General features: G+C 41.8%; 1 protein-coding gene across 3 annotated transcripts in view; it reads right to left on the bottom strand.

The window, feature by feature from the left end:
* SPATS2 (spermatogenesis associated serine rich 2) overlaps positions 1 to 26443 on the bottom strand; it is a 111368-nt gene that overhangs the window by 12050 nt on the left and 72875 nt on the right. For all 3 annotated transcript variants that reach the window (XM_063426178.1, XM_063426161.1, XM_063426169.1), the window contains 6 exons: positions 24757 to 24836; positions 23016 to 23124; positions 22512 to 22561; positions 20648 to 20909; positions 17972 to 18163; positions 17162 to 17297 (listed from right to left, as the gene is read on the bottom strand). In XM_063426178.1, the coding sequence (XP_063282248.1) occupies positions 17162 to 17297; positions 17972 to 18163; positions 20648 to 20909; positions 22512 to 22561; positions 23016 to 23124; positions 24757 to 24795 (788 nt within the window). In that variant the 5' untranslated portion in view covers positions 24796 to 24836. The remainder of the gene's footprint in view (positions 1 to 17161; positions 17298 to 17971; positions 18164 to 20647; positions 20910 to 22511; positions 22562 to 23015; positions 23125 to 24756; positions 24837 to 26443) is intronic.

Below are 26443 nucleotides of genomic sequence, written 5' to 3'. Positions count from 1 at the left end.
ATAACCACCCTGAACACAAAAAGACGGACCAGATGTAAGAAAGTGACAAGCTTGGCAAAAATGTATGGACTATACATCTATCAGGGTATTGGTAAGGACTTGGGAGAGATCTTATTGTGCACTTCAAAAAAGTGAAATTAAAATGTATTGAAAGCTAATTGAATTGCTCTATTAACAAAAATAAAATACATTCTTAATCATCAGACAGTGAATGACAATGTTCAACCGGTTATAGTGGTCATCACATCATGCTTGTACATACTATCTGGCGTATTCAAGTATGAAGGAAATGCTAGGTTTCATATATGTATAACAGGTCAGACTAGAAGAATGAAGAAGTAAACACAAGAAGAAATACATCAATGACTGCGATTTTGTTTTAACTTGCAATTTTTAAAGTACATTTTTATCATTTGATCTAGGATTTCCTCAAAATGAAAATCAGCTGGAAGGAGTGCTATATTTAGCCTCTGAGCTCTGAGTGTTGATTTTACAATGATCGTTTTCTTTATCTAGTTTTTTGTTTTAATAGACTCGTAGATAAGCAATTCTGAGATGGTGGCACTGGGTAATCATGTGTCATTATCTTAGCACTGGCAAACAAAAAATAAATAAATCTGTATTACTCTGTGACTGGTGGCACAAAAGGGACTTTATTCACCAAACAGTGATCAGTAATGAGGTGACAAACCACAATTAACTTGCAAAATAAGACTGACTGGTCGCATCTCAAGAGAGCTCTGAAATTTACAGACACAAATTGAGCAAAATTCGACTAATTTACCCCCCAAAACAGCTACCAAAGTTAACCTGCTGCTGCAGAAGACACACCAATGGGCAGGAAAAACAAAAAGCTGAAACCTGACCTGCCCCGGCCGGGCACCAGCATAGGGGATCTATGGCAGCGAGCACGTGGCGCGCCAGAGCCCGACTTAGACGCCTACATGGAAGACTTCGTCGACTCCGATGAAGGACTCTCAGAGCCTGAGGAGGCAAGCCCGCCCGCAATGCATATCCCGATACAGCCTCAAGCAAAGCCGGACACTGCCCCGGTCACTAAGGCTGAAATGAGGGAGCTGTTAGCGGAGCTCCGCAGAAACATCCAGGTGGATATGGCTGAAATGAAAAAAAGACATTCAGGGCCTAACACACCGCATGAGCACCGTGGAGCAAGACTGCCGCACCCACTCGAGGCAAGTGTCCATGCTCCAACAGGAGGTGAAACGCTACAACTACAGCACCTGAGGGTGGAACGGACTATGGTGACACTGGAAGACTCACGCCGAGCCCAAAACATAAAGGTTAGAGGCATTACGGAGACAGTCCCAGAGTCCGAACTTCCCCACGTCATACGGCGTCTAATTAGCAAACTACTCCCGCCGAAGCAGGCCAAAGGGGTTGTACTGGACGGCATGCTCAGAATCCCGAAACCACCCACGGCTCCTCAGGCAGCACCCAGGGACTTAATTGTCAAATTTCAAAAGCGACAGGACAAGATGGTGGTAATGGCCGCTGCCAGAGGTAACACACCCCTCACCTTCGAAGACATGGCCCTCTCGCTCTACGCAGATCTCACAAGAGGGACTGTGGCCTGGCGCGCAACTCTAAGGCCTTTCACCACCCTGCTCCGCGCACATTCCGTGAAATACCAATGGCGCTCCACGCACAAGCTTCAGGTGATCCAGGGTGAAAATACCTACCTTATAGCGGACCTACAGGAGGCGAAGTCACACCTCGTCACCTTGGGCCTCCCACCGGACTCACTGCAACAGTCCCGCACTCCATCCAAACCCCACGAGTGGAACCCGGCTACCGCAGAAACCTTTGTCCCAAGAGGCACGGCCTGCGCTACACGGGCAGTAGTCCCTACCTGAGCACTCCTAATGGGAGCACCTACAAAACATAACTGTTTTACTGCCGTTCCACAGTTTTGTTGCTAAAGTTTGAATATATATATATGGATAGGCCGAATTGGCCACTACACAATCACCCGCCTAACATACTCAAGTGCAACAACCCGCAGGCCTAACAGGACTACCAACTCACCTCTTCCGCCCACTGACCGACCGATTTGCACTATGGTGGGAAGGCCTGACCAGCATGCCACGGCCCGGAGAAATGACCATTCGGGACATTGGCTGAAGGGTAAACATGACGGGACTCTATGGGACTCCTAACCCCTGAACGGTTACCCCCACACTCACAGAGGGCAATGTAGTTGAACACTTATCACAAGACAGTGGTCACCATACGACCGGCGTGAATTGACTTTTGGGTTACGTTCCTTTATTGTTTTCTCTTATGATTGTTTTAGTATTAGAGGGGTAAAACACGATGCAGAACCTTTCCTACCCGTAGATCCCACTTACCAACCCTCGATAATCTTCTGTGAGCAGGATACTTAGAACGCAATATTGAAAATGTTTCGTTAAGGTGCTGTACACACTTACAGAATTAGCCATAGGCAACACCTTAGGGGGAGAGGCTATTAGCCCACGGTTGATTGACCCCGAGTTGCTTGACTGCGCAGCTCTGCCAATATTATTATTTATCCCTAACTACACAAAACCTACAAATGTACTGCCTACACATGTCACGTTACGTTTAATGTGTTTGTTACTACACTGATTGTGCATGCTATTGTGGCTGAACAAGCCTGTTAAACTCTGCACACCAAATTGCACACACACATTATCTATCTCGGCCTCACACTCTTCACTCAGTAGCCAATGTGACACAACCGTGCGAAGTTATATTTTCTACTGTTATGTAGGTGCATGCTGTCGTAGCACTTCATATATGATCGAAATGTTTATCGCACAGAAACCTAGAGAATTTACAATGACCCACTGAGATATAGCTACCAACTATTTTGTACCTATAGGATATTAAGCAAGAGGCCTTACGTCACGGCTCTAGAGAGTTCTAATATTGTGCAGCTTGTCATACTCACATCTTAATTATGCCGCATAACCCTACAAGTAGCATTTAGTCATGAATGTTTAGTCTTTGAGGCATGTTCTTTTTATTCTCTTAAAAACCTGTGCTGAAATTTCAAATGTCACATTATGTACTGTACGTTAAAACCCCATATACCATGCTTCCACTGTTGTGACGTGTTGCAACTATTTGTTAATTTGTGCACAACAAAAATAAAGAATATAATAAATCCTGAGGAAAAAAAAAACTTGCAAAATAACCCTTTTTGTGGCATAAGTTGTTAAAGCTCGCGTCAACTCTTCAGTGAAAAAGCCCTTCAAGTCTACTTCCTTTGCTACAAATATGGCATGAGCTTTTCATTCGTTCTGAGAAGAGCTGTTAGTAGTGAGATATAGGAAATTCCAGAAACCACATTATCAGTGGTGCAGGGTCTGGAGGGAGCACAGGCCTAATCGGTCTTGCTGGGCAAGTTGAAGTTGTCTATTCTCATAATATATTATATCAATGAGACATTTCACTGCGAAGGTAGTGTTCTTTAAGTAAGCAGGGATATGCCTTTGGTCATACCGATACACTCATGCATTAGCAAGTGTAGACACCAAGGTGTTTTCATACCATGGTATCAAGTACATAAGGAAACTACAGAGAGGAAGGAATTTTAGGATGACAGAGACTATGGTGCAGTGAAAGAGGCAATATTAACTAGGGTTCAAGAAGAAAACAAACAGAAGCAGAAGGATGGCGAGCATAAATGAAAGGAGTAAAATTAATTTGGGAGGTGCAGTGAAAACAGCAGAGATCACTTGATGAGGCAAACACACAGAGCATCAACTGACCCTTAAAGGGACACTATAGTCACCAGAACAACTACAGCTTAGTGTTCTTGTTCTGGTGAGTGTAATCATTGTATGCAGGCTTTTCATGCAAACACTGCCTTTTCAGTGAAAAGGTAGTGTTTACATTGCCCCTAGGGACACCTTTCAAGTGGCCATTCCTCAGATGGCCATTGGATGTGCTTCCTGGCTCAGGGCTGCACAGTAGGCACTGCCGTTCAAAGTCTCTACGCTCTGCATGGGCGCGCTGAATTTTCCTCATAGAGTTGCATTGATTCAATGCATCTCTATGAGGGAGTAATGACTGGCCAAAACTGCGGAATGTTCAGTGTCTGCATGCAGGGGGAGGAGACACTGAATGTTTGGATGCATTTTAGGCAGCCATGACCCAGGAAGGATCTCTAACAGCCATCTGAGGAGTGGCCAGTGAAGTTATCACTAGGCTGTAATGTAAACACTGCATTTTCTCTGAAAAGACAGTGTTTACAGCAAAAAGCCTGAAGGTAATGATTCTACTCACCAGAACAAATTCAATAAGCTGTAGTTGCTCTGGTGACTATAGTGTCCCTTTAAATGATAATGAGAAATAAAGATGAGCTGGTATGGGTCACTCAGAAGTGTTGCACAAGGCACACAATCAAAGGACTATGGCAGTCCCTGTGTTAGCATATTGTACTTCTGGCAATTTGAAGACGTGATGGCATTTTATTTATTAGCTTAAAGCAGAAATTAAACTTTATTTGAACAAACACAAACGGCTATTGTTTCTTTTGTGTTTAAAAGGGCAAACACAACTTCTGGAATGATTGTGCTCTGAAATCTGGTTCTAAGCTAGCGCAAGGGTTCTTCCTATGCTATTTATTGAAGGAGGCTCCAGCTGGCAGTGAGCCAAAGCAGCTGGGAGAAGCTTGGCTTTCCCCTCTACCATACGGAACTGTGTTTCCTGGTTCACAGACACTGTGCACGCAATACTGAGACTCTGTTTCTTAAAAAGACAGAATGAGCAGAGAGCTTCTGAGCGACCCCTGTACGTAAGTGGTCTAAAAACAGGAGAGTGATTCTTATAATTTTGATTGTAGTCCTCCCCTGTTGGAATCAGAAAGTCGCTATATTCATGGACAAATTAATACATTAAATGACACTTATAAAACAAATATAGTCCTAAAAGTATGATTTTTTTTTTTTTTAATGAATCCCCAAATAAAAAACTGGACACCGCAATCTTGGAATATCTGTAAAGGTAACAGAAATTGGTTCGTTAAAATATACCAATTATTAGACTAGAGATTACAGAAGAATACACCCTATATACTGTTTTTCTACCTGATGTTTCAGTTCCAGTCATATAATTCAACTAATTATCAGATTAGAGATCATCAATTTGTGACCTACATGGGCCTAGTAATCTCTTAATGTATTGCTGTCTACACCCTCTAGCTTCAAGGGTGATGTGTATGGACCCTGCTCTAAAGACTGCATCGTTACGACATCTGATTTCATACAGTGACTCACCAACTTTCAAATCTGAATGAAAAAGCTTCAATGCTGTTGTACTAAGTAACTGCATTTCATGTTTTCACAAAAGCTAATCACTTAACTTTAACCCATCAGAACCACCTGTGAGGGCTGTCACAATAATATTACATATTTAGATGATACACAAAAATTCCAAGCAATATTCACATCAATAAAGTGAAAGTATGTGAAGATAAAATAATGAAATTGGCTAGCTAGCAATTACTTCAACAAGGATTACTTAGAGCAATGAGACGCACGTGCAAACAGTTTTCCAGTGGTCTCTACCACAGGATCGCTTACAAACTTTTAATAGAGTTTACATTGAGAAGTGCAGTGTTGGGGGTAGTACATGTTTTGCAGATCGGTTTGTGGAAATACAGAGGTGTTACGCAAGGTGGTTTGTGGTCCCAATTATTTATTAAACTAACCCTTTACTCCAAGGGTCTCCATTTAAAGGTAGTATTTGCAAGAGATAGAAACCACGCCTTAAAAAAAAAAAAAAAAAAGAACACAAATAAATAATTCCGTCTATAAAGATAGAAAAGAACAAAAAAAAAAGTGGTCTTTCCCTTTGAAAAGAACAAGCAGTTAATGTTCACTGTCCAGGGCAGAGCATACTTCTTGCTGATCTAGGTAGAAATGTTGCATGTTGTTGTGGCGGTAGGTGAAGGTTATCAGAAAGCCATAAAAAAAAAAAAAAACACAAAAAGAAACATCTCTTACACAATGACAGGCAATGTAGGTAGCTGCCATAAACATGCTGAAGAAATTGAATATCCCAAGGCCATGCCTTGTGACAATAAAATGCGTGAACAACAAGAAACGAAACCCAGAGAAAGAAATGAAACAGCTGAGCAGCAGGGAGGGAACATTTGAAGGGAGCATTAAAGCTAGGAGTTGGAAACTGCATGTAGTGACTGAAAAGTCTCAGACCAAGCCAGGAAAGACAGACCTTTGGAATTCCTGCAGATATGGACTGCAATTCTGTTAGCTTCCTACTTAAAGCAAAACAGTCCCTTCTCTGGAAGAAACAGCTCCTTATTCTCTCACTTTAGAATTCGAACTGCGCCATTTCTGTGTTCATAGTGATATTACTGCACCATGTTAGCGTTCAGCCAGCTACAGAGAAATTGCATACGGGTATACCTATTCAGGCTTTCTTACAAAGTGCAGCACCAGGGCTTAAATTAATCTGTGTGGCATACTTTGACATGACAACCAGACATGCAATGTTAACCACAAAACAAAACCCACCACAAGCCATGGTTAATATTGGGGGGAAATAGCAATAATAGCAAATAGCAAGTAATTAATAATTTGCGATTGAGGTGCTGTTGATTGGTTTGGGTGAGTTTCGAAAATCAGCGATTTCCTCACCTGTACCAAAGGTACAGAATCGATCAGCCTAACGAGTTTCTGACTGTACTTGGCGTTTGTAAATATGAGAATTGCCAATATGGTTGGAATTCGGACCAGGCTCTACAGTAACTCTGCTTTGATTAACAGACCACATATGGCGATAGCTGATGACATCACCGTTCTGTGCAGGGAGTGAAGCAGGAGCCTGTTGGATTCTACCTCTGCCTGACCAAAGGTGTAGGAATATGGCAGTATGGTGACAGTTGTCCTTTAACCCCTTAAGGACACAGCTTCAGAAGCTTGTCTTACGCTTAAGGACAGAAGCCATTTTTGCGGTTTGTGTTCAAATGCAATTTGCATCTGTCATTTATTGCACCAACACATATTATAAATCGTTTTTAAAGGGCAAACAGAGCTTTAATTTGATGTCACATATACATAGATACATTCTCATTCAGTATAAAAAAAAAAAAAGCAAAAAAATTGAAAATAAAATAAATAATAAAAAAAAATGTCCCACAGTTTTGGCATAAACTGTCCAGATTAGAAAAAGTATTTAAAAATAAATTCATTTATATGTCTTGATTTATAGAGTACATCATATGTATAGGATTTCAGCTTATTTTGAAAGTTACAGGTCACAAAATACAAGGACTAAAATAAAATTTCAATTTGCAACAATTTTAGAAGTTGGTATGTTTGTCTTGTGGGTTTAGTAGCCATCACAGAAAAAAAAAAATGACACACAAAACTATATATTTATATAACGTAGATATCACAGGCTATTTACCTATGGTTAGTTTGACACTTTTTACGTAGCCATTTCATCGCCAATCTCTGCTGAATATTGGAGTACAATTGTGTTTTTTCTTTATTTTGGCATATACACGTATAACAAGGTTTTTGTAATGTGTATTTCGTAAAGCTGGTGGGTGCTATTCCTGCACAGAACCCCATATTGTGTTCAGCTACATCTGCTGAGTATAATGATACCCCCATTGTATGCCTTTGGCACTATTCTGTAAAGCTACAATGCCATATAGGAGACCATGCTATTTCAGTTTCTATAGTTGGAATTTTCGTAGATGGATTTGACGGGCCTATGTCTCATTTTAGGGGATTATAGAAGTGTGACTGTTCAAATAACCCCAAAAAGGGCTTTAATTTGATAAAGCAGACACCCCAGGGTATCTTATATGGCGTATATTGTGCCTTAACTTGTCACCATTTTTTCACCAATGTATGTCAATGTTTGTGGTGAGGGGGGAAAAATGCATTTTTACATATATGTTGCATTTTTGTGGAGTATTTCTTACACGTAATATGTACCACTGTCATAAAAATCCCCAAATTATGCTCAGTTATATCTTCCGAGTAAAACAATATGCCCAATGTATGACCTAAACACGATTTTGTGAAGTTATTTTATTTTATTTTTTGTGAAGTTATTCTTTATTTTTTTTTTTTTTTTTAATTCTTTATTTTTGGTGTGCATAAAGGTTTACAACAGAGGGGGCCTGGACATCATGGCGGCTGGACGTGCCTCGTGTGAGCTCCGAGCTCAAGCATCTCTCTAAGCTTGAAAAACCGCACACCAGCCAGCCAGGACCACCACAAAAGCCTGTAACCAGGACATACCTGCCTCAGGAGCCAACCGAGGTGCCCCGGGTCTGCCGCCCGTGGGTACACGGAGCATCTGCCGAGGGTCCAGGGAGTGAGGCCTAGTAGTATCGCCGGACGGGAGGGCGGCCGATCCCCCGCTCTGTGCGACCTAGTGCCCTCCCAAGCCTGTATTACTGCCCTGTTCCCCCCCCCCCCCCCGGGACCGGTGGGGGTTATCCCGGTCCACCCTAGCTTGTACGTGCTAACAAGCAAATTAACTCAACATCTATCCCTCACTGCATACCACTTGCTCCCAAGCTACTGCAACACTCCAAAATGGCGGATGAACGCCAAACTACCACAGAGGACCAGGGCCCGCCTGGGCAAGCCCGCAAAGCACCATCCCAGACATCTCACAGCGCCTGGATGACATCTTCCAAGCCTTTTGGCACAAACTCCAAGACCGCATCACAGCCCATCTACCACGCACGCAAAAGAAGGGGCAGAGCGGACTCCCTCGGGAGAAACAGCCGTCACAAGCCACCACCTTACCTGGGCCAAGAGCACTCCGAGGCATAGCCTCCACTCGCCGACCAAATCGGCTGAAATGCCCCTACAAAAGGCGAACACCTATCGGACGCCACAGCAACCGCAAACAGGGGACAGATTTGACACCACAGGTCCTCCAGGTCAGTGGAACACGGGTGCTGGTTTCCCATACCACCCAGGGCTGGAGGGAATCCTGGATTTGCCGGTCGAATACAGTCGGCGGACAATCCCACAGCCCAATACCTACCCTGCAGCCCAATCTGGACTCCCACACAACCTTACAGTTTTTTCCCACGCTGGGCATAGGCTGAATGGGAACGTATACCCCCAGGACAGCGCAGAGATCCAAGCTCAGGGCACAAACCAGCCTCCCTACCTGCGACTTGCTACAACTGGAGACCACTTAAGATACCCTATATGCATGATCGTTTTGCTTGTTTTCTCTAATTTGTGCTTGACAACTGTATAACGATACCATAATGATCATAAAATGTTGTGTTACACATGTGGATGGCATTCCCTAATGGCCAGTAACTTACTCTCACACTCATATACCTGCATGCCTGGCAACCCCTTGGTATCTCCCACTCGTGTTATATATAGTAAAGTATGCCATATATTTAAGTTATGCATACCATAACCACACATATAGGAGGGTCTCACAATTACCGCTTCAACCACAAGCCTGTACACATAGGACACGCATGTGTCACTTATGCCCTTACCATTTCGCGGGAAATTTGTGTAGTTCCCTCTTGCACCGTAACCTTAACAAGAGTATGCAGACGCAGCGACTTGGAACACAGTAATAACTCTCAAGATCAATCTCTTAAACAATCTGTTTTAATGTGATTTTGCTTGTTCCTGCATTAGATGTTGTGACACTGCAGGTGGATCTGTTCACCTATTCTAAGCCTGTATTATAAACCTGTTTTACAAGCCTGCTTTAGCTACAACGCGCTTTAGATTCGCTACACGTTCACTTACCTAACCAAAAAAACAAAAAATGAGGCATTGTCACTCAGGAAATGTAGTTCTCTGAAAATGTCGATATACTAATCCTGTATTGTAAACTGTTTATTACATTTCCCTCCCTTTTTCTTTTTGTACCCAATCCTGTATGCTTCAATAAAAGAAAGATTGACAAAAAATAAAGGTTTACAACAGTGCTTGTACAGCCACATTTGCTCTCACAAGCGCAAAGTTCAGAGAGTAAAAAGAAAAACATGTGATACGTATGGAACATGCACACATTTTTTGTTATAAGCTTATTTAACATAGTGTCATCAACAAGTTGTACAAAATATCAACGATAAAATTAGGTGGACATATGCTTAGAGTCGAGCGGTGGTTTAACGAACATGTGCTATGAGGGATAGTGCTATATTAGTATGATTGAGTTGCAGGTTGTTCGCACATTCTAATGAGGAAGGATTACGTTAGCCTCTCATATTGGCTTAGGTTATGTGGGAGCGTACGTTTAATGCTTTAGAGTGTACGCTAACCAGGTCACATCATAGTAAGGTGATCTGGTCTTACATATTATAGCAATAATAATAATAACAAAAGAAATGAAAAGAAGAAAAAAAAAAAAAGAAAACACAAAGAAAAACATGGTTTGAGCCGGTAACATAACAATAATTTTGTTGTGCTGATTAGTGCATGTAAGGAATATACGCCACCGTGGCTTGGCCCATGAATAGCAGTGGGTATACTGCGGCTTAAGAACATTCATGTCTGTACATTTTTCAGAGAGCATTGGTAGCTAAGTGCCTCTGCTGTCCGAGTGGAATTGAGTATTGACTATTGCGTTAGTGTGGCCTACGTTGTTGTATGCATGGTGCAATATTAATGGCTATCATGTTGTTGTGGCAGCTTGCTATTAACGCGTAAGTGACTTGTGTGAAGATTCCTTACAAGATGACCCATGATCTGCTGGGCCGTTATACTGTCAGGGTAAGGTTATGTAAGTTTAGGTGAGCCGAGTCAGCCAAGCTTTGGCGGTGTAAGTTGTGTGCGTGCTCTGGTATGCCTCGCCACAGTGTCCAGGCCGTGAGCGGTGGTCAAGTAAATTTAGTTATTCTTTATTTTTGTTGTGCAAAGGATTGACAAACACATATAGAATGCCACGACAGCATGCATACACATATCAACAGAAGTAATAGCATGGCATTTGTTAAAGCGGCACATTTTTCATTATGGTTTAATATTAGAACTCAAGCTAGATTGAAGTGTCTATTCAATAAACAAACATATATTTTAGGTGAAATTAAGAAAAATACAGTAATTTCCAGTCCTGCAGAGGCTAGACTAAGTAGGAGGTCATACCACTCTGGTTTTGCTGCAAATATTTAGCAAGCGTATAAGAGTAGTAACCACTTATGAGTGTGAGCCCTTGAGTTTATGTTATAAAGAATACTATCGATTCCTATTTTAATAAACATACGGTAAGCCTGTCACAGTTTCAACTGCTTATGATTAGGAAAATATGGATACTATCAGCAGCTCACTAGTTAATATTTACATGTACAGTTGTAAGTAAGCACGTTATCGGGGTGGTAGACCTCTGGGCGCAGTATTAGTAGCAATTCGCACTGCAGTGTTATTGGGCAGCATAAGGGGAGACAGAAGAGATGGAATTTAGAGTATAAAAGAACGTAGCACATATTTGTTATAGAGGCAAATTAATACAACAAAGACATTTGAAAACAAATCAGTTTGATTGCAAATCCGCTTGAAGACAGCTTTGCTTGATATGACATCCTATGCTAAGCTATGAGTAGTTGATACCCCTGGGTGATGTGTAGAGAGACATTGTGTTGCCATTAGTAGGACAGCTGCAGCAGAAATTAACAAACTCCTGACTTGAGAGCTAGTTTCAGAGGAGTAACAGGAGTGTGTGTTCATTGCTAGCTAATGAAGCCTAACAATTCCCCCTGCCTATACCCCCCCACCATTCGCGTTCACCCTATCCCTCGTTTCACCAAAGCATAGTCCTTGTTTGCACTGGAGCGAGTCGGGTTTTGAGTCCCAGGTGAAAGGTCGTGCTTTTCGGTGGTCTGGAACAGGGTTCTCCATGGCTTTTCAAGTTTGGTGCAGGGCTGTGGTTTGCTTTTAGTCAGTTCCTGTCTCTGTCTTGCGGATAGTTTCGTCGGGCTCTGCTGCTTGGGCGCCGGCCATGTGTGAGCCTTCACCGTGGGTGCATGTTGCTGCGCTTTCCTGGGCTTGTGGGAGGCATTATGTAGGTTGCGCCCCCTTGAGGAGACTGCTCCCCTCTGATGCCGTTGCGGATTTTGGAGGGTGTCTCCAAAGTGAGCTTTTACCCTCTGGTAGTTTTCCCGGGTGGGTGTATGAACCTCTCGGCACGGCGCGTTTCCCGCCTCGCCGCCATGGTAGGGCTCGGCAGGGCCTCGCAACTGTGGCCTTCTGCTGTGTGACCGGGGTTGGTTTGTGCTGCGAGTAGTCACCTGGCTGGCTCCGGACATGCTGGTGCTGCTTACTTTCCAGTTTGCTCCAGAAGTTGTTGAAAATCCTGTCCAGCCTAGCCAGGATATCAGGGCTGTCCTCCGTGTTGTCGGGAGCCCGCTCTGTGTCCGCCATGTTGGCTGTGTCGCTGCAGGTTGTAGTAGCCGCTTTGGCCTGGTCTCTATCTCCCGCTAGGTCTGCGAGGCCTCCCAGGGTTGGACTGGGATAACCCCGACCGGTCCGAGGGGGTTAACGGGGTCCTCGTGTGTTGTTGCGTACCATCAGACAGCTCCAGGCCAGAGGATCGGCCGCCTCCTCCATCCGGTGTGCCTCAGGCCGCATGGTTGGAGCAGTGCAGCAGATGAGCTCTTTGTAGATTTTTAAACCCCACAGTGGGTTCCAGGAGGGTCAGAAGTTGTATACCTCTATAAAGTCGTTCCCTCTGAGGCTGGATGTGGGTGAGAACTGTGGTTCAAGCTTGCCTAGGAGAGGAGCTCCTGCAAAACACTTCTCTCCTCCATGACAGTCAGGCCCCGCCCCCCTTAAATGTGAATTTTCATGGAAGGTTTTGATGCGTCCGTGTCCCACTTTGGAGCACTTTACCAGGCTACATATTCTAACTACACCATAAAGGCATACAATTTCTTAAAGAAGACATCCCAGGGTATTTCAAAAGGCATGTTTTGAACCTTAGCGTGGGATAATTTTTCCGCTAGCTTGAACCAAGTGTAGCGTTAATAAGCATTTTGTTCTGCCTTTTTGACACAAAAAGTGAGTTTGCACTATATTTTGCAAATCGTATGTGCGCTACGACTGTACAATACTTCATGTGTTTTTTTTACTTTTTTAAAAACTTTAACGTTAATCCCTAGCTAGCCAAACACCAAATTCCCCAATAACTTCCACCCACCCCAGCTAGATAAATACATCATTTTAATATATTTAAATTAATAAAATAAAATTAACCACTGAGGGTTATAAAAAAAAAAGCAGTGATCTGTCTCCCTGCACTTCACACTGACCGCGGAAGAGCAGGGAGGCGGATCGTGAGTCCCTGCAGGACATGTTCTCGCTCGGACAGCTTGTCAGAGCGATCACTGCTGCAGCAGCGCGATCCGGTGCTCCCGGTCTGCCTCTAATACAGAGGCAGACCGGAGAAGCATTAACCCCGCGATCGCGGGTTAACTTTACCTGTTTGACAGACCGGGTCCGTCATCTGGCGGGAAGGGGTTAAGTTGTGCACTGGCTCTCAGAGCATTATGCGCTTAATGTTTAATCACTACATTTACATTTACCGTAGCCCTAGATCAGATGTGTGCTGTGCTGAATGTGAAATGTAAATGCTAGCAAATGAACCTACAACATGTTGCATGACTGTTTAAGCTTAAAATACAAGGTTGTATATAAAAGTCTCCAATAAAAACCACAACACTTTACAATCTATTGTGGTACTCTTTGGAATGCAAATTACATTTACTGAACAGATCAAGTTATATAACATATTTAGGTAAACCGCTTCAATTTATCGTGAGAGGATGCCTGAGGAAATCACCGTTTCATAGTGTCATTTTGACATTTCATACGCCACTGACGGAAACTGAATCATTGAATAGCCAACTGAAACAGGTTGATTTCAAAACTATCAATTTAGGTTTTCTTGTGCTATCTGCATCATTTGTTAGGGGTTTTGTGTAAAAATACATGCCTTCTCTCCGATGCACAAATAAGTACCATACCGGATACATATTATCTGGACTTCTTTATTTGTGTTATTCTGTATAACCCACATGTAATAATTGGACATTACTGATTATACAAATGGGAAGTACTTAAATAGAAGAGACATGGGGGCGGAGCCAAGCAGGCAAGCAGTCCAGACGTGCCTCGCCAGAGCTCCCGCGTCTGGAGGGGAAAACCAGGGTACAGCGCCCGATCACGACACCCCACTGACTGCTGCGCACCGTACCTCGTATCAGGAGGGGCTACCGACCAAAACGGTACCTCCCACGACCCTCAGCACAGCCGTCCTGACGCGAGGGGGCTTGCGGCCTACCTGAGGACAGACCACGGAGAGACGGCCGCTCTCCGAGGCACTAGCTGCAACAGGTACCGCGGCAAGGAACTCTCTCCCCCCCCCCCCGACCGGCGGGGGTCATCCCGGTCACCAAGCAGCTCGACTCACCTGAACAACCCCACGGGACAGCTAACGCTGCACGCATTACCAAGCTATGGATTCCAAGATGGCGGCAGCTGCACTCGAGCAGGAGACAGATGAGCGGCATAAATCATTGGAACAAACTCACACTCAAAGCCGATCACCAAAACCAGGTACAGCGGGGACACACATCCACAGGGGGTGGCCATCAACAAGGGAAGCCCCCCAGTTCACAAAGAAAGCCAAACACTAAACACGTGGTGGGGCCTGCCATTGCTACCAGGCGCGCCACGCCAAAGATCCCACGAGGCCCCTGGAGGGCAGACAAGCCAGGGCAGACACGGGGACCCCGCCACCCCCCAAGGGAGCGAACAGCCTTCCACAGACAAGCACGGCACAAACGGCACACGCATGCCCTGAAAAAGGAAAAACCGAGGCGCCCACTGGGTGTAAAACACCAAGACCACCCACGACTCCACCTAACCCAGCGACCAAACACTGGGACAGCAACACCGATCATCCTCACAAGCAGGCAGTCACCCACAACTGCTCCCCACAGGCCGCAACACGTGGAAGCATCTCCCAGCGGCAACACCGGCGGACACGCTTGAGCCGGCCTCACAAAAGGGCATTGGCTGAACGACCCTACCTGGACTATCCATACTGCCCCAGGCACACCAAATGTGGACATACACACGCCTAAATGCCTGTACATGTGGCTGAATTTGAACACTCGGACCTAAGGGGATAGATAATATCTATTGAGCAACTGTTTCAGGTCATGTTCATAATTTAAAGTTTACAGCTATAGAGCCTTGTTTATCGGATTGTTTTAGCTTATTTTACTACGCAAGGGCCTTAGCTTAAATATCTCTGACACCTTTAGGCTATATGTTTGGGCCATAACGCCCCACGGTGGCAGTTTACGTACCGCACTGTTGCAAATACGTTGAGGAGAGCAAAAACTACCTAAATGTACCCTAAATCTCAAATTAGAAACCACTATCCAGAAAGTTCCATGCGATATTATTATGCGTCCTCTACTGAAATGAAGCACTGAGCTGAACCCCTAGGAAGCTCCACTGTAACTGAACTAAACTCTAGCTCAACATGTTTAATGTTTAACTTTTATTATTTTTAAGTTCTAGCGTTTTGTTTATAATTTGTTGGCTAAACTTACTTTTATAGCTATCTCAACTAAGCCTGAGACCCTACGACCTTGCAGTCACCAGCGGTAGATTATGCTTAGTTAAATGTTTATGCATGTTGCCTACCTGTCTAGAATGTATACAAACCAAGTCGAGCATGTTTATCACTAACAATGATAATAATCTACTGTAACCTACAGCATAGGACCACACTACAACTACGTCAGCATAACTAGTACAACTAATCTAGCACTGTTAAACGTTGAATGTATCACTTTGATCGTACTACATAACTGCATAGCCAAGCTTGTGTGCGTTATAATCATACATTGAGATCTCACGTAAGTCTGACCACTCTCACTACTACTACGCTAAACTCACTAGAACCACTCTTCCTAACATAAAATGAGGCTGAGATGATAAAAATTGCATTGTATTATACCAGTTATGTATGAAACTCTACCGTCTCCCTTCTTTCATTTTGTATCCCATATAATTTTATGCCTCAATAAAAAAGAGATTGACAAAAAAAAAAAAAAAAGAAGAGACATTAATTTTCCAACCAGTCACACAATTTATCTTGGTTGATAATATAAAATATTGACAGATCGGATTTAGCTAAAACCAGTATTTGGGCGCAGAACACTTTGCAGGAATTTGGTGCATCCCAAGTGCCCTTAGTGAATTTACCATGTGGTAACTTTCACGAGTTGTGATCTTGTCTGGCATTCTGTAATATAGCTGAACAATGAAAACATTATGGTTGCACTTGATTTAGCAATAGGAGTCCACAGAGAGCAGGTGGACCACCTATAAGAGCTCAACATGTTTTAGGTAGCTTTGCAGAAGAACTTACTCTTGATCTCTCTCCTATAAATCTGTCTACTTGCTTGGGAGGCAGGCTTTCATGCACTCCCCTACACACTGCACTACCTGTGTTAATGTCCATTTTCATCCTCCCATTTTAATTCAAATAGCGTGTACCATTACAATTTAATTTCCATATGGAACAATGTGTTGAGTAATCCTTTGCAGTTTACCATCAGATCTACTTTCAGAAATATATCTCGAGGAACCTAGGTTTGATTGAAATTCCAACTTAGTCAAGATATATTAGATAAAGAGGAGCGAGAGAAAAAGAAAAAAAAAAAAAAGTGGATCTTCTATAGTCAAGCCTTCAACCGTCGGCTGAGGGTAAAGCGGCTGTCTATGCTGTCTACATCTCTAATGTCAGCTCCTGGCAGATGAAGCGTAGAAGGTGGAAGAGGACCACACAGAAGAAAATGGCCGTGGCAAGAACTATTTCAGGTAAGTAAAAAAATAAAAATAAAAAAACTCACCTTTCCCTGCACCAGCAGCCACCTCACTGCAAGTGTCAAAGTCCAAACCAGGGGTCTTTGCAAAAAAAAAAAAAAAAAGACCCAAGAAAGTGACTAAAGAAACCAGCAAATTAGTGATGACTTCGATTGATTAAATGAACTTGGTTCTTGAATCAGCTCTATTAGCAGTACTCTAACATTCTGGTTGCCAAAGCAAGCTGAACAGGCTTAATAACCCATAATTACAAGAAATAGTCCCTATGGTCCTCTCACCAGCTTTGCAGTTCTGAGAAAGTCTGCTTCATCTTCTTGATCGAGGCATCCATTTCTTCCTTTACCACCATGCGGTAACGTGCAAGGGAGACAGAGCAGCGCTGCAGGTCCTTCACGGACTTCTCAATGTTGGCACCTGTGAAATGCAGGTTTATAGTCACCGGAGCAGTAACATTCCAAATAATACACTGATTACAGAAAGCAAAGACTACACAGAAAACCTTTAGTGACATTTAGATTAAATTATAAAATGCATTGTACTCTATGCCAGTGTGGCCTTTAAAATGTTTTGCCATTGTGAAGAACATCTCCCACGCACTAAAACACATATTTGTATTTGCTTGTACTCACAGGAGACAAACATTACATGTGAGGAAAGCTGAACTTGATGGACGCAAGTCTCTTTTCAGCTATGTAACATTAATGGAAAACTAGCACAAACAGAAAAGTTTGAACCTTGAAATTTGGTAAATGGTTGCAAAATATTTATATTCTTGTGAAGTTTAATTAGCGTCATAATTACATTTATTTCTCCACATTATAACAAGGCTTCAGAATTTAATGCTACTGTTCAACAATGTCATTTATCTTAATTCTTGACTAATGCAAAGAGGAAGTTTTCTGTACATTCAGGAGGCCGTTCTAGTTCTAGTAGTTCAAGTGTAAAATAAAAAGTAAACACGGCAAGATTTTTCAACAGTTGCAAGAAAATGGCTTACATTTGTTTATTTACTGCCCTTCACTTTATGAAATTTTTTTCCTATTTTTAATACGAAGTAAAATGAAAATAAGGACTGCAAAATAATCTACCTAGTTTTTTAGAGCCTGAGGATGCAGATGCATCGTCATTTAATGACTGGGAGCTAGACATGCTTCCTGAGCGAGCTTTGTTAGTATGCCTGTGGTCAGATGGAACAGCTTTTGGATGTGCAGATCTCTGAGGAAGGTGAGAGGTTGTGAGTTTCAACTCAAGGTCTGGACGTCCATTCTCGAACGTTGTGGCTATAAAATAAAAGCAAATAAATGCATAAGCATGTGTGCAAGACGGAGTTTAAAATTTTACCAAACATATCAATGGTGAAGATACCCAAGTAAATAATGAAAATGAATATCTACGTTATGCACACAGCCAAATGTTCTTAAGGGAACACCTTGGGCAACGTATTTAGGTCATTATGGTGTCAGCAGGTTCTTGGGACTTCCGTACCATTAGGCGTTAAACCCCTAACAAACTGTTTAACCTTAAAGAATGTGCTTCAGTGCCGGATTGCTCTGCCCCCCGTACTTCTGCTTTTCTGAAATTCATCAAAACAGAAGGCTCGGGCAGCAGCGCCACTGACTGGCTTACCGTATCTTCCCCAGTCTTCAGAAAGTGAAAGTACAGAGGGAGAAAGCAACCCAGCACAAAGATTTACTCCCCTTGAATTAAGCACTGGGTAAATCTCCTGGTGCTGCTCTTCTGTGTCCCCTTCCGGACATCACTGGGGCCACACATAGGCTTCACATAGAGAGCTCAAAGTGAATCCTTAGAGCAAGCAAGGGGAGGGGAGAGAGGTGTTTTTTTTTTTTGTTTGTTTTTTAAACATAACCAATGCTGCATGGAGGAAGGCGGGAGGGAAGAGCCAACTTACCCTTGCAGGCGCTAGAAACACTGCACACATACTGACTCCTACCACCATGACCCTATAAATCACTGAAGTGGCCATGTATATTGGAGTAAACTCTTTGGGTGAAATTAAATTACTGCTCTCAACAAGGGATGCACATTTCGTTGTGTGCTTCCACAACGCTGAGCGGTGCAGTTTGGGTAGTACAGTATATACAGAATTACCTTTCAGGTAAAAAAATAAATAAAAATTACCTGGACATTATGACAAATTTGTACAACAGGTACAATTTAAGGTTGTAACACCTTGCAAAGCACAGTACATGTCAACAATAACAGATACATTGGCATTAGAGAAGTACATTTATACTTGTAGTAAAAGGAATGACAAGAAAATATCAGACTAGAAATTAATGCAATTCTAAACATTCCCTTGCATTTTGAAACAAATATTTCCAATCTCCATAGCATGGTTGTTTTTCCTTTAAAAATGTGTAGATTTCATTTTCTAAATTTTTTTATTGCGAAATAGTGCCATTATTTAAAGGAAATTCATCTCAAGTAAGTGGTCTTGGCGCAGTGCCCCTGCCATTTTGATCCCTCCATTGGCTGTTACTCTGGCAGCCACTACATGGTGATTCTGCGTACAGAACCAAGTTAAACTCTGTTCTTGACGTTCGGCATTCTCACGCATTGCATGGGATGTTGACGTTCATTCAATGCTGCTCTACAAGAAGCATTGGATACAACTGTCACACACGTGCAAAAAGTCCACAATGGTTTTCCATGAGAAGCGGCTGTCTATGCACTGGATTACAGGTAAGTAAAGGGTTAATTTAAATAATCCCCCCCCCCCCCATCCCTAACAAAAAATTGTTTGTTTTTTTTTGGGGGGGGGGGGGGGCAAAGAAATAAACTTGGGGAGACAATAGCACAACTTGATCAAATGCTGGGGGGGGGGGGGGGGATTCTAGATTTGGAGTGTTTGTTTAAGCTTGCAGGACAAACGGCTTGTTCATATGGAATAATCAGCAAGTAGCTCGCCAGCTGCAGCAGGACTACCAGTCCATGACAGAATTGAAAAATAAAATAAAGACAAAAGAGGTTAGCTAACACCAGCGAGATGTTAATAACAATTTGATTAAATCCAACATTTCTGCAATATTCGGAAATTAACATTTTGCCTTCTTGACACGGCTCTAGAATTTGCAGGCTCATTATATTTTTTTGCTGCAATGATCCTACTTATCTTATCTGCTTCAATGGTTATGTCCCAGAGAAGGGGAAACTTGCTCATGTTTGTGCCATGTTTCCTTTCAATGTAATCTTCATCTGCCTTATAGATCTTTCAAAAATTGTATACTCCTAAAGGGACACTCCTAACCCCTAAAACATTAACTTGCTGAAGAGCTTTGTGTGTGAAAAGTGTACCCTCTTTTCTATAGAAATTGACACTTTTATAAATAAACCTGGTTTCACTCCCTTGGCTTTCAAACTGACAACAGGTCCTGTTACTTCCTGGTTTGTTTAGCTCAGTGAAGCTAAACTCAAGAGGCAGCAATTGCTCAGAGCACCTTCTCATTGAGCTGCATTGGGAAATCTGTGATTGGACAGTCACAGAAAGTCTGGGCGGAGTTAGATGGGGAGGGTTTGCAAAGGCAGCAGACAAATGAAATGCAAGTTGCAAGCTGTTTTTAGATGTACCCCAAATCAAAACTTGCATGCTTTAATTATGCCTTTAATTGGGGATATATCTACTAAATAAAAAATATATATATTCTATCAATACTATATATTCCTGCTCTGTAATCGAAGATGGTAAACATCACACAGCACAAGGTTACGTTTTGGTAACCTGTCTGTCTCAATTTTCCTTTTACCTGGTGGATCAGAAACATCAGGGGTGGAGGGTTCAGAATCTTCTAACTCTCTGGCATCCAAAGAAAGTGTATCCAGACCCTCACTGAAGGAATCCACTGACTCTGTGTCATTGGTGGCACCGTTGATATGGTAACCATTCAGCCCGCTCTTCTCACAAGGTGCAGTGCTCTGTTCGCCCTCTCCAGGTGTGGATTTACCACAGTCAGCCGTGCTGTTAGGAGCCGCAACCTCTGGTTTAGGTTTACTCTTCTTCTTTTTATTCTAAGATGAATGTGCAAAGAATACATTAAAATAAGATGTACCAAGCAACAGACAAAACTAAAACAACTGCAATAAAATAGTGATAAGGTTGAACCAGTATTCTGAAAATTTTACAAAAATGTAAAAAATAAAATAAAAATTAAAATTATCTATACATAATGATGTATAGAAGCCTTCCCCCCACCTGTCATCTCGCTGCTCATTACAATTTGTATGATGATAGGATTATTAATTACAGCTCCAGAAAAGTGATCAATTGCTTATTACTCCACCAGGACTTTTATCACCACTAAAAACAAGAAAATTGTTGCTCTTGTCTATGACATATTCACTCTTAAAGGGAAACTCCAGTGCCAGGAAAACAAACCGTTTTCTTGGCACTGCAGGTCCCCTGTCCCTCCCACCCCCCAATCCCCGGTTGCTGAAGGGGTGAAAACCCCTTCAGTAACTTACCAGAGGCAGCGACGATGTCCCACCTCGCTGCTTCTTCCTCCGCCGCTCCTCCCTGTGATTGCGTCGGCCGGTGGGCGAGACAGACATGCGCATTAGAGCTCCCCATAGGAAAGCATTGGAAATGCTTTTCAATGCTTTCCTATGGGGAAATGAGCGACGCTGGAGGTCCTCACACAGCATGATGACGTCCAGCGACGCTCTAGCACAGGTTTCCTGTGCTATGATCCAGGAAGTGCCCTCTAGTGGCTGTCTAGTAGACAGTCACTAGAGGTGGAGTTAACCCTGCAAGGTAATTATTGCAGTTTATAAAAAACTGCAATAATTACACTTGCAGTGTTAAGAGTAGTGGGAGTTGGCACCCAGACCACTCCAACGGGCAATAGTGGTCTGGGTTCCTGGAGTGTCCTTTTAAGGCAGGAAGTTTTGATTATTAGTGCTGAATGTGTTATAATTCTATGAAGACATCCTACAAACCATTATGTCCTCCAAACACAAACACATTTTCACACCTTCTAGTGACTGTCAGACATTCACTAGTGGATCCGAACTTAAAATAGGTTAATTTACTGGATCTACTTGAGGTCTATCTTCAGTGTGCGAATTATGTTGATGTCAGACACTGAGTATGTAATCAATGCTGCTCTATAAGAAGCACTGGACTGACAGACGTGTCATGTGTCCTGAGACGGTTTTTCTGACTGGAAAAGAGTCATCAGATTTTCTGTATATACTGTAATCTGTTCACATAGTAGGGAGGAGACTGCACGTTTATAGCATTTATATCCAACAAACAAAACAAAAATAAAAAAACCAAACTAACAACAAAATACGACGGGGGATCCAACTGGAAAAGAGTATGGAAGATCTTTATGTAATGATCCATAAGGGATGAGGGGAGGTTTGGACACCACAGTTGTAATGATTTATGTCTAAAATATTGCACCTACCCGGCATTCATGGTGCTTGAAACTATACATATACACACACAGTGTATATATATATATATATATATATATATATATATATATATATATGTCAATAAACATTGTATTCCTATATCATATGAACATGTGAAGTGCATCAGGAGAGAATATAATAAATGCGTTTTATTTTCCAACCATGTAACAATGCATGGAACTTTGTACTCACCTTCTTCTTGCCAAGCACAGTCCATTCTTTTAAAACCTCTACTGCATTACCTAGAGAGAAAATACAGTGAGGTTCAGTTCCTTGTGTAAACTCTTCCATAGAGTGATGGGTGTGGGGAGGGTTGCTGCAGGCCGATTAGATTTATATAAAAGCCTACTGCACATTATGCAACTTAAAGTGCAGTTTTCTAACAAGGCGGAAAATAATGTGCATAGTGCACAACAATGAAAAGCCTTTGCTTCTTAGACACAATTAGGTTCTCCAGTTAGAATGTCAGTGTCTAAATTGCCATTTATTAGTCACGCATATGACCATACACTTAAATTTTGTGGAATGCAAAAGCATCGGAACATTTTCTCACTCTGCTTTAGGCAGGAGAAATACGATCTGAATTCTCAGACTTTGCACCCCATTCAAAACCTGTTCCTAATCTTAGTAACCATGTCATTACATCAATACAACAGGTTCGGTCCCTCTATTTTAATCAGCCGATCTCTTCCTTACCTTCCATGAAAGCTTGAACCGTCCTGTCCACACAGTTATCAAAGTGCTGGAGCACCAGGATAATCTCATTGTTGCTTTTGTTGGGAACAACGGCTCGAACTGCATTAATCTAAAATAAGAGATAAATAAAACATACGTTACAAACATTTTAGAGTGTGTGTGTGTGTGTGTAATATATATATATATATATATATATATATATATATATATATATATATACACACACACATACACATACATATATATATATATATATACATACATATATATACACATATACATACACACACACCCCCCAAAATATGTGCACAATATGGAAGAAAGTAAATATTGCAGCTCTAAAACACCTAGAAAGTGGTATCCCCTACACCACTTAAAAACACATAGTCATACATATAAAAGGTGGAGCTTTAAAATTGAAATTCAGCGGATGTTCTGCAAAATAAAATCGGTACAGAAAATAGTGCAATATGTCTTTAAAACACTATATTAAAAGGAGTGAAATAATAGTTAAACTCACAGCCTGGAGTCATACCCTCATATGACTCGAGTGGTATAATCGTCTGGACCCCTAAGGTAAAGAATATTGTTCATATAAATTCCCCCTTAACACGGAGATACACTGTACATAACAAATTTGCCGTGTAGCAATAAAGCTTGATGACATGCCCATTCAAAGTAACATACACGGAAGATAAACAAGGAGGATGAGCGCTGGAACGCACGTTGCGTTCCAACAGGACGCAACCCGGAAGTGACGGATAGAACGAGCGAAACCGGCAAGCGGGCTAGATAAAAGGAAGCAGCAGCAGATGGGACATACAACAGGCAACTGAGGAAGCCTTTTAACAAGGTGAAACGCGTTTTGGACTATTGAGCCTATCCAGAAATATCTGGCACCAGCATATTGATTTTTACATTCTGTTTTTATCTTTGGAGAAATAAAACTACTTTTAAAGGATCCTTTTACACCTGGCATTTCTGTATTTAGGAGCCAGTCGTGGGATATAAGAAAAACCGCTAAGTACGCTGGGAAAGAAGGGTTTGGACAACCCCCAAATGGTCCAGAGGATTATACCACTCGAGTCATATAAGGGTATGACTCCAGGCTTGTGAGATTAACTTTTCTTTTACTCCTTTTAATATAGTGTTTTAAAGACATATTGCACTATTTTCTGTACCGATTTTATTTTGCAGAACATCCGCTGAATTTCAATTTTAAAGCTCCACTTTTATATAAGCATAACAAATTTACTTTAGAGAATCACTTCCTTCTTTTATGTAAATGAGATATATATATATATATATATATATATATATATATATATATATATATATATCTCATTTACATAAAAGAAGAAGTGATTCTCTAAAGTAAATTTGTTATGCATCACTATCCAATATTAACAGTGTTATTCTCAGTCTTCCAAAGGTTTCATTTTTCATAAAAATAACTTAACAAGTTTTGTTCTACTTTATAGGACGTTGACTTGAACAGGCATTTATAGTCCAAGCAATAAAAAAAATGTAGACAAGTGGTGACATTGACTTCTGAAACAAAAAAGTGTGATTATTGGAACAAAATAGAAAACATGGGCCTCAAATGCAAACAATACTGTTTAACAAACTACCAATTAGAAGAAAAATCTCAATGTTTTGATTCATTTAAAGTTCTAGACTTTTTATGAGAAGAAAACGGTTTGGTAAAGTTACCCCTACCACCAATGTATAACCTACATACCTTTTCCTTCATATTTTCATAAGAGCCTCCTTGAGCCATCACAGTATTGGACTGGACGTCAAAGACAAAGCCTATTGGATCTGTGCAGGAAAAGAAGGTAGGAAGTTATTGCTCGATTTCTGTATAAACCCATTTGATCACATGGTCTATAAAAGTATTATAAAAGCAATGGTTGCCAACGTCTAAATACAAATAAATTGATTAAAGGAATCGGCACTCCTAGTAGTTGAACTAGGTGTGTGTTCACAAGGCCTCCTTGCAACAGCCACCAACAGAATGCTGATAAAATAAACGAGGCGCAGTACCAGAATGATAAGGGTAGGGCATTTTATACCACCAAAGTGGATCTAGCAACGTTTCAACCTTATTACAAGGTGTTTGTCGAGCTTGACAAATATATTGTAATAAGGCCAAAATGTTGCTGGTGGAAATAAAACCTCTGAATATGTGGCTTTTATTAGTACTGCAAAAGGTCGCACTCCTGGCTCAGACAGAACAATGGAGGAGTTTTCACCTATTATTTTTGCCATTTATATAGCGCCAACTTATTCCACAGTGCACAATATTATTAAAGGAGGTAAATTTAGCAATAATCGATACAATGATAACATTTTACAGGAACAATAGGTTGAGGAGGACCTTGCTCAAATGAGCTTCGCTTTTCCCGTTGCTGGTGTTGAGTCTGGATGTCACACAGACAAGTGGGAAGATCGCTCACTCTTCTCCCACATAGACACCTGTGGCCATGTACATGCACAGTGAGTGGCTCGGATTGCTGCACACAGCCTGGCTCACCTGGTATAAACAGATAGCAGGCATGTTATGGCTGCTATCAGCTTACAGTGCTGCTCCACTCTTTGTCGGATAAGATCAGACCCTATAGATTTAAAGAAGTGGTTTTATTTATTCTACAAGAGTCTAATGTCAAAAACAACCATGCACAGTCATTCTATGTACAGTGCAGTGAAAATTGTGTTCTAGTGCTTTTTAACCCATGTTTATTTAATGAGCCATTACCTAGATGTGATATAATGTAGCAGGTCCTCCCTTAGCTAGTTTTCCAACACTTTAGTTTAAAAAGGGCAGCATAAGCACAATAACAGCTTATTGTAGTGGTTGTGGTAGTAATAGGCAATAGACACCTTACCCATGTTGTGTATCAAAGCAATTGAACGATTTGACTAAAACCATGGGTCCCCCAGCCAACCGATTACCTATTCAGCATTCCAATAAAGCATATATTAGCAAACCAGTTTCCTTCAAACTTTTAAGACATTGATTGATCCAATGGCTGTAGTGTTCAGTGCTTAGTGTGTACTAATCTCATTAGAATTTTCTACTATCAGCGGGGTCAGATATTGATCCACGGTTTCTATTCCAATCACTAGGGACCCACAAAAAATGGCATGGGGACCAACTTTGAAACATGACTTAGGGGTTAAAACCAATTTCTCTAGTGCGTAATTAGTAAATGTCAAAGCATTTACATGTTATTCCCTTTAGTAAACCTAGTTGTGTTCACAAGGAAAAGCATACCGCACAACAAAGATAAGTCAACATAAGCTTATGTAAAGCCTGTTGCATGCGTGGCCACAGAAAGAGACAGGGCTGGAAAAAAATGCTTTACATATAAGATTATAATGCTTATTGTTAACCACTTCCTGCATTTTGACAGGCCAAGAAACTA

This window comes from Pelobates fuscus, chromosome 1 (genome assembly GCF_036172605.1).
Source record: "Pelobates fuscus isolate aPelFus1 chromosome 1, aPelFus1.pri, whole genome shotgun sequence".
In the NCBI taxonomy this organism is placed as follows: Eukaryota; Metazoa; Chordata; class Amphibia; order Anura; family Pelobatidae; genus Pelobates; species Pelobates fuscus.
Note: the sequence above shows the minus strand (reverse complement) of the source record. Positions and strands in the feature narration are given on the sequence as shown.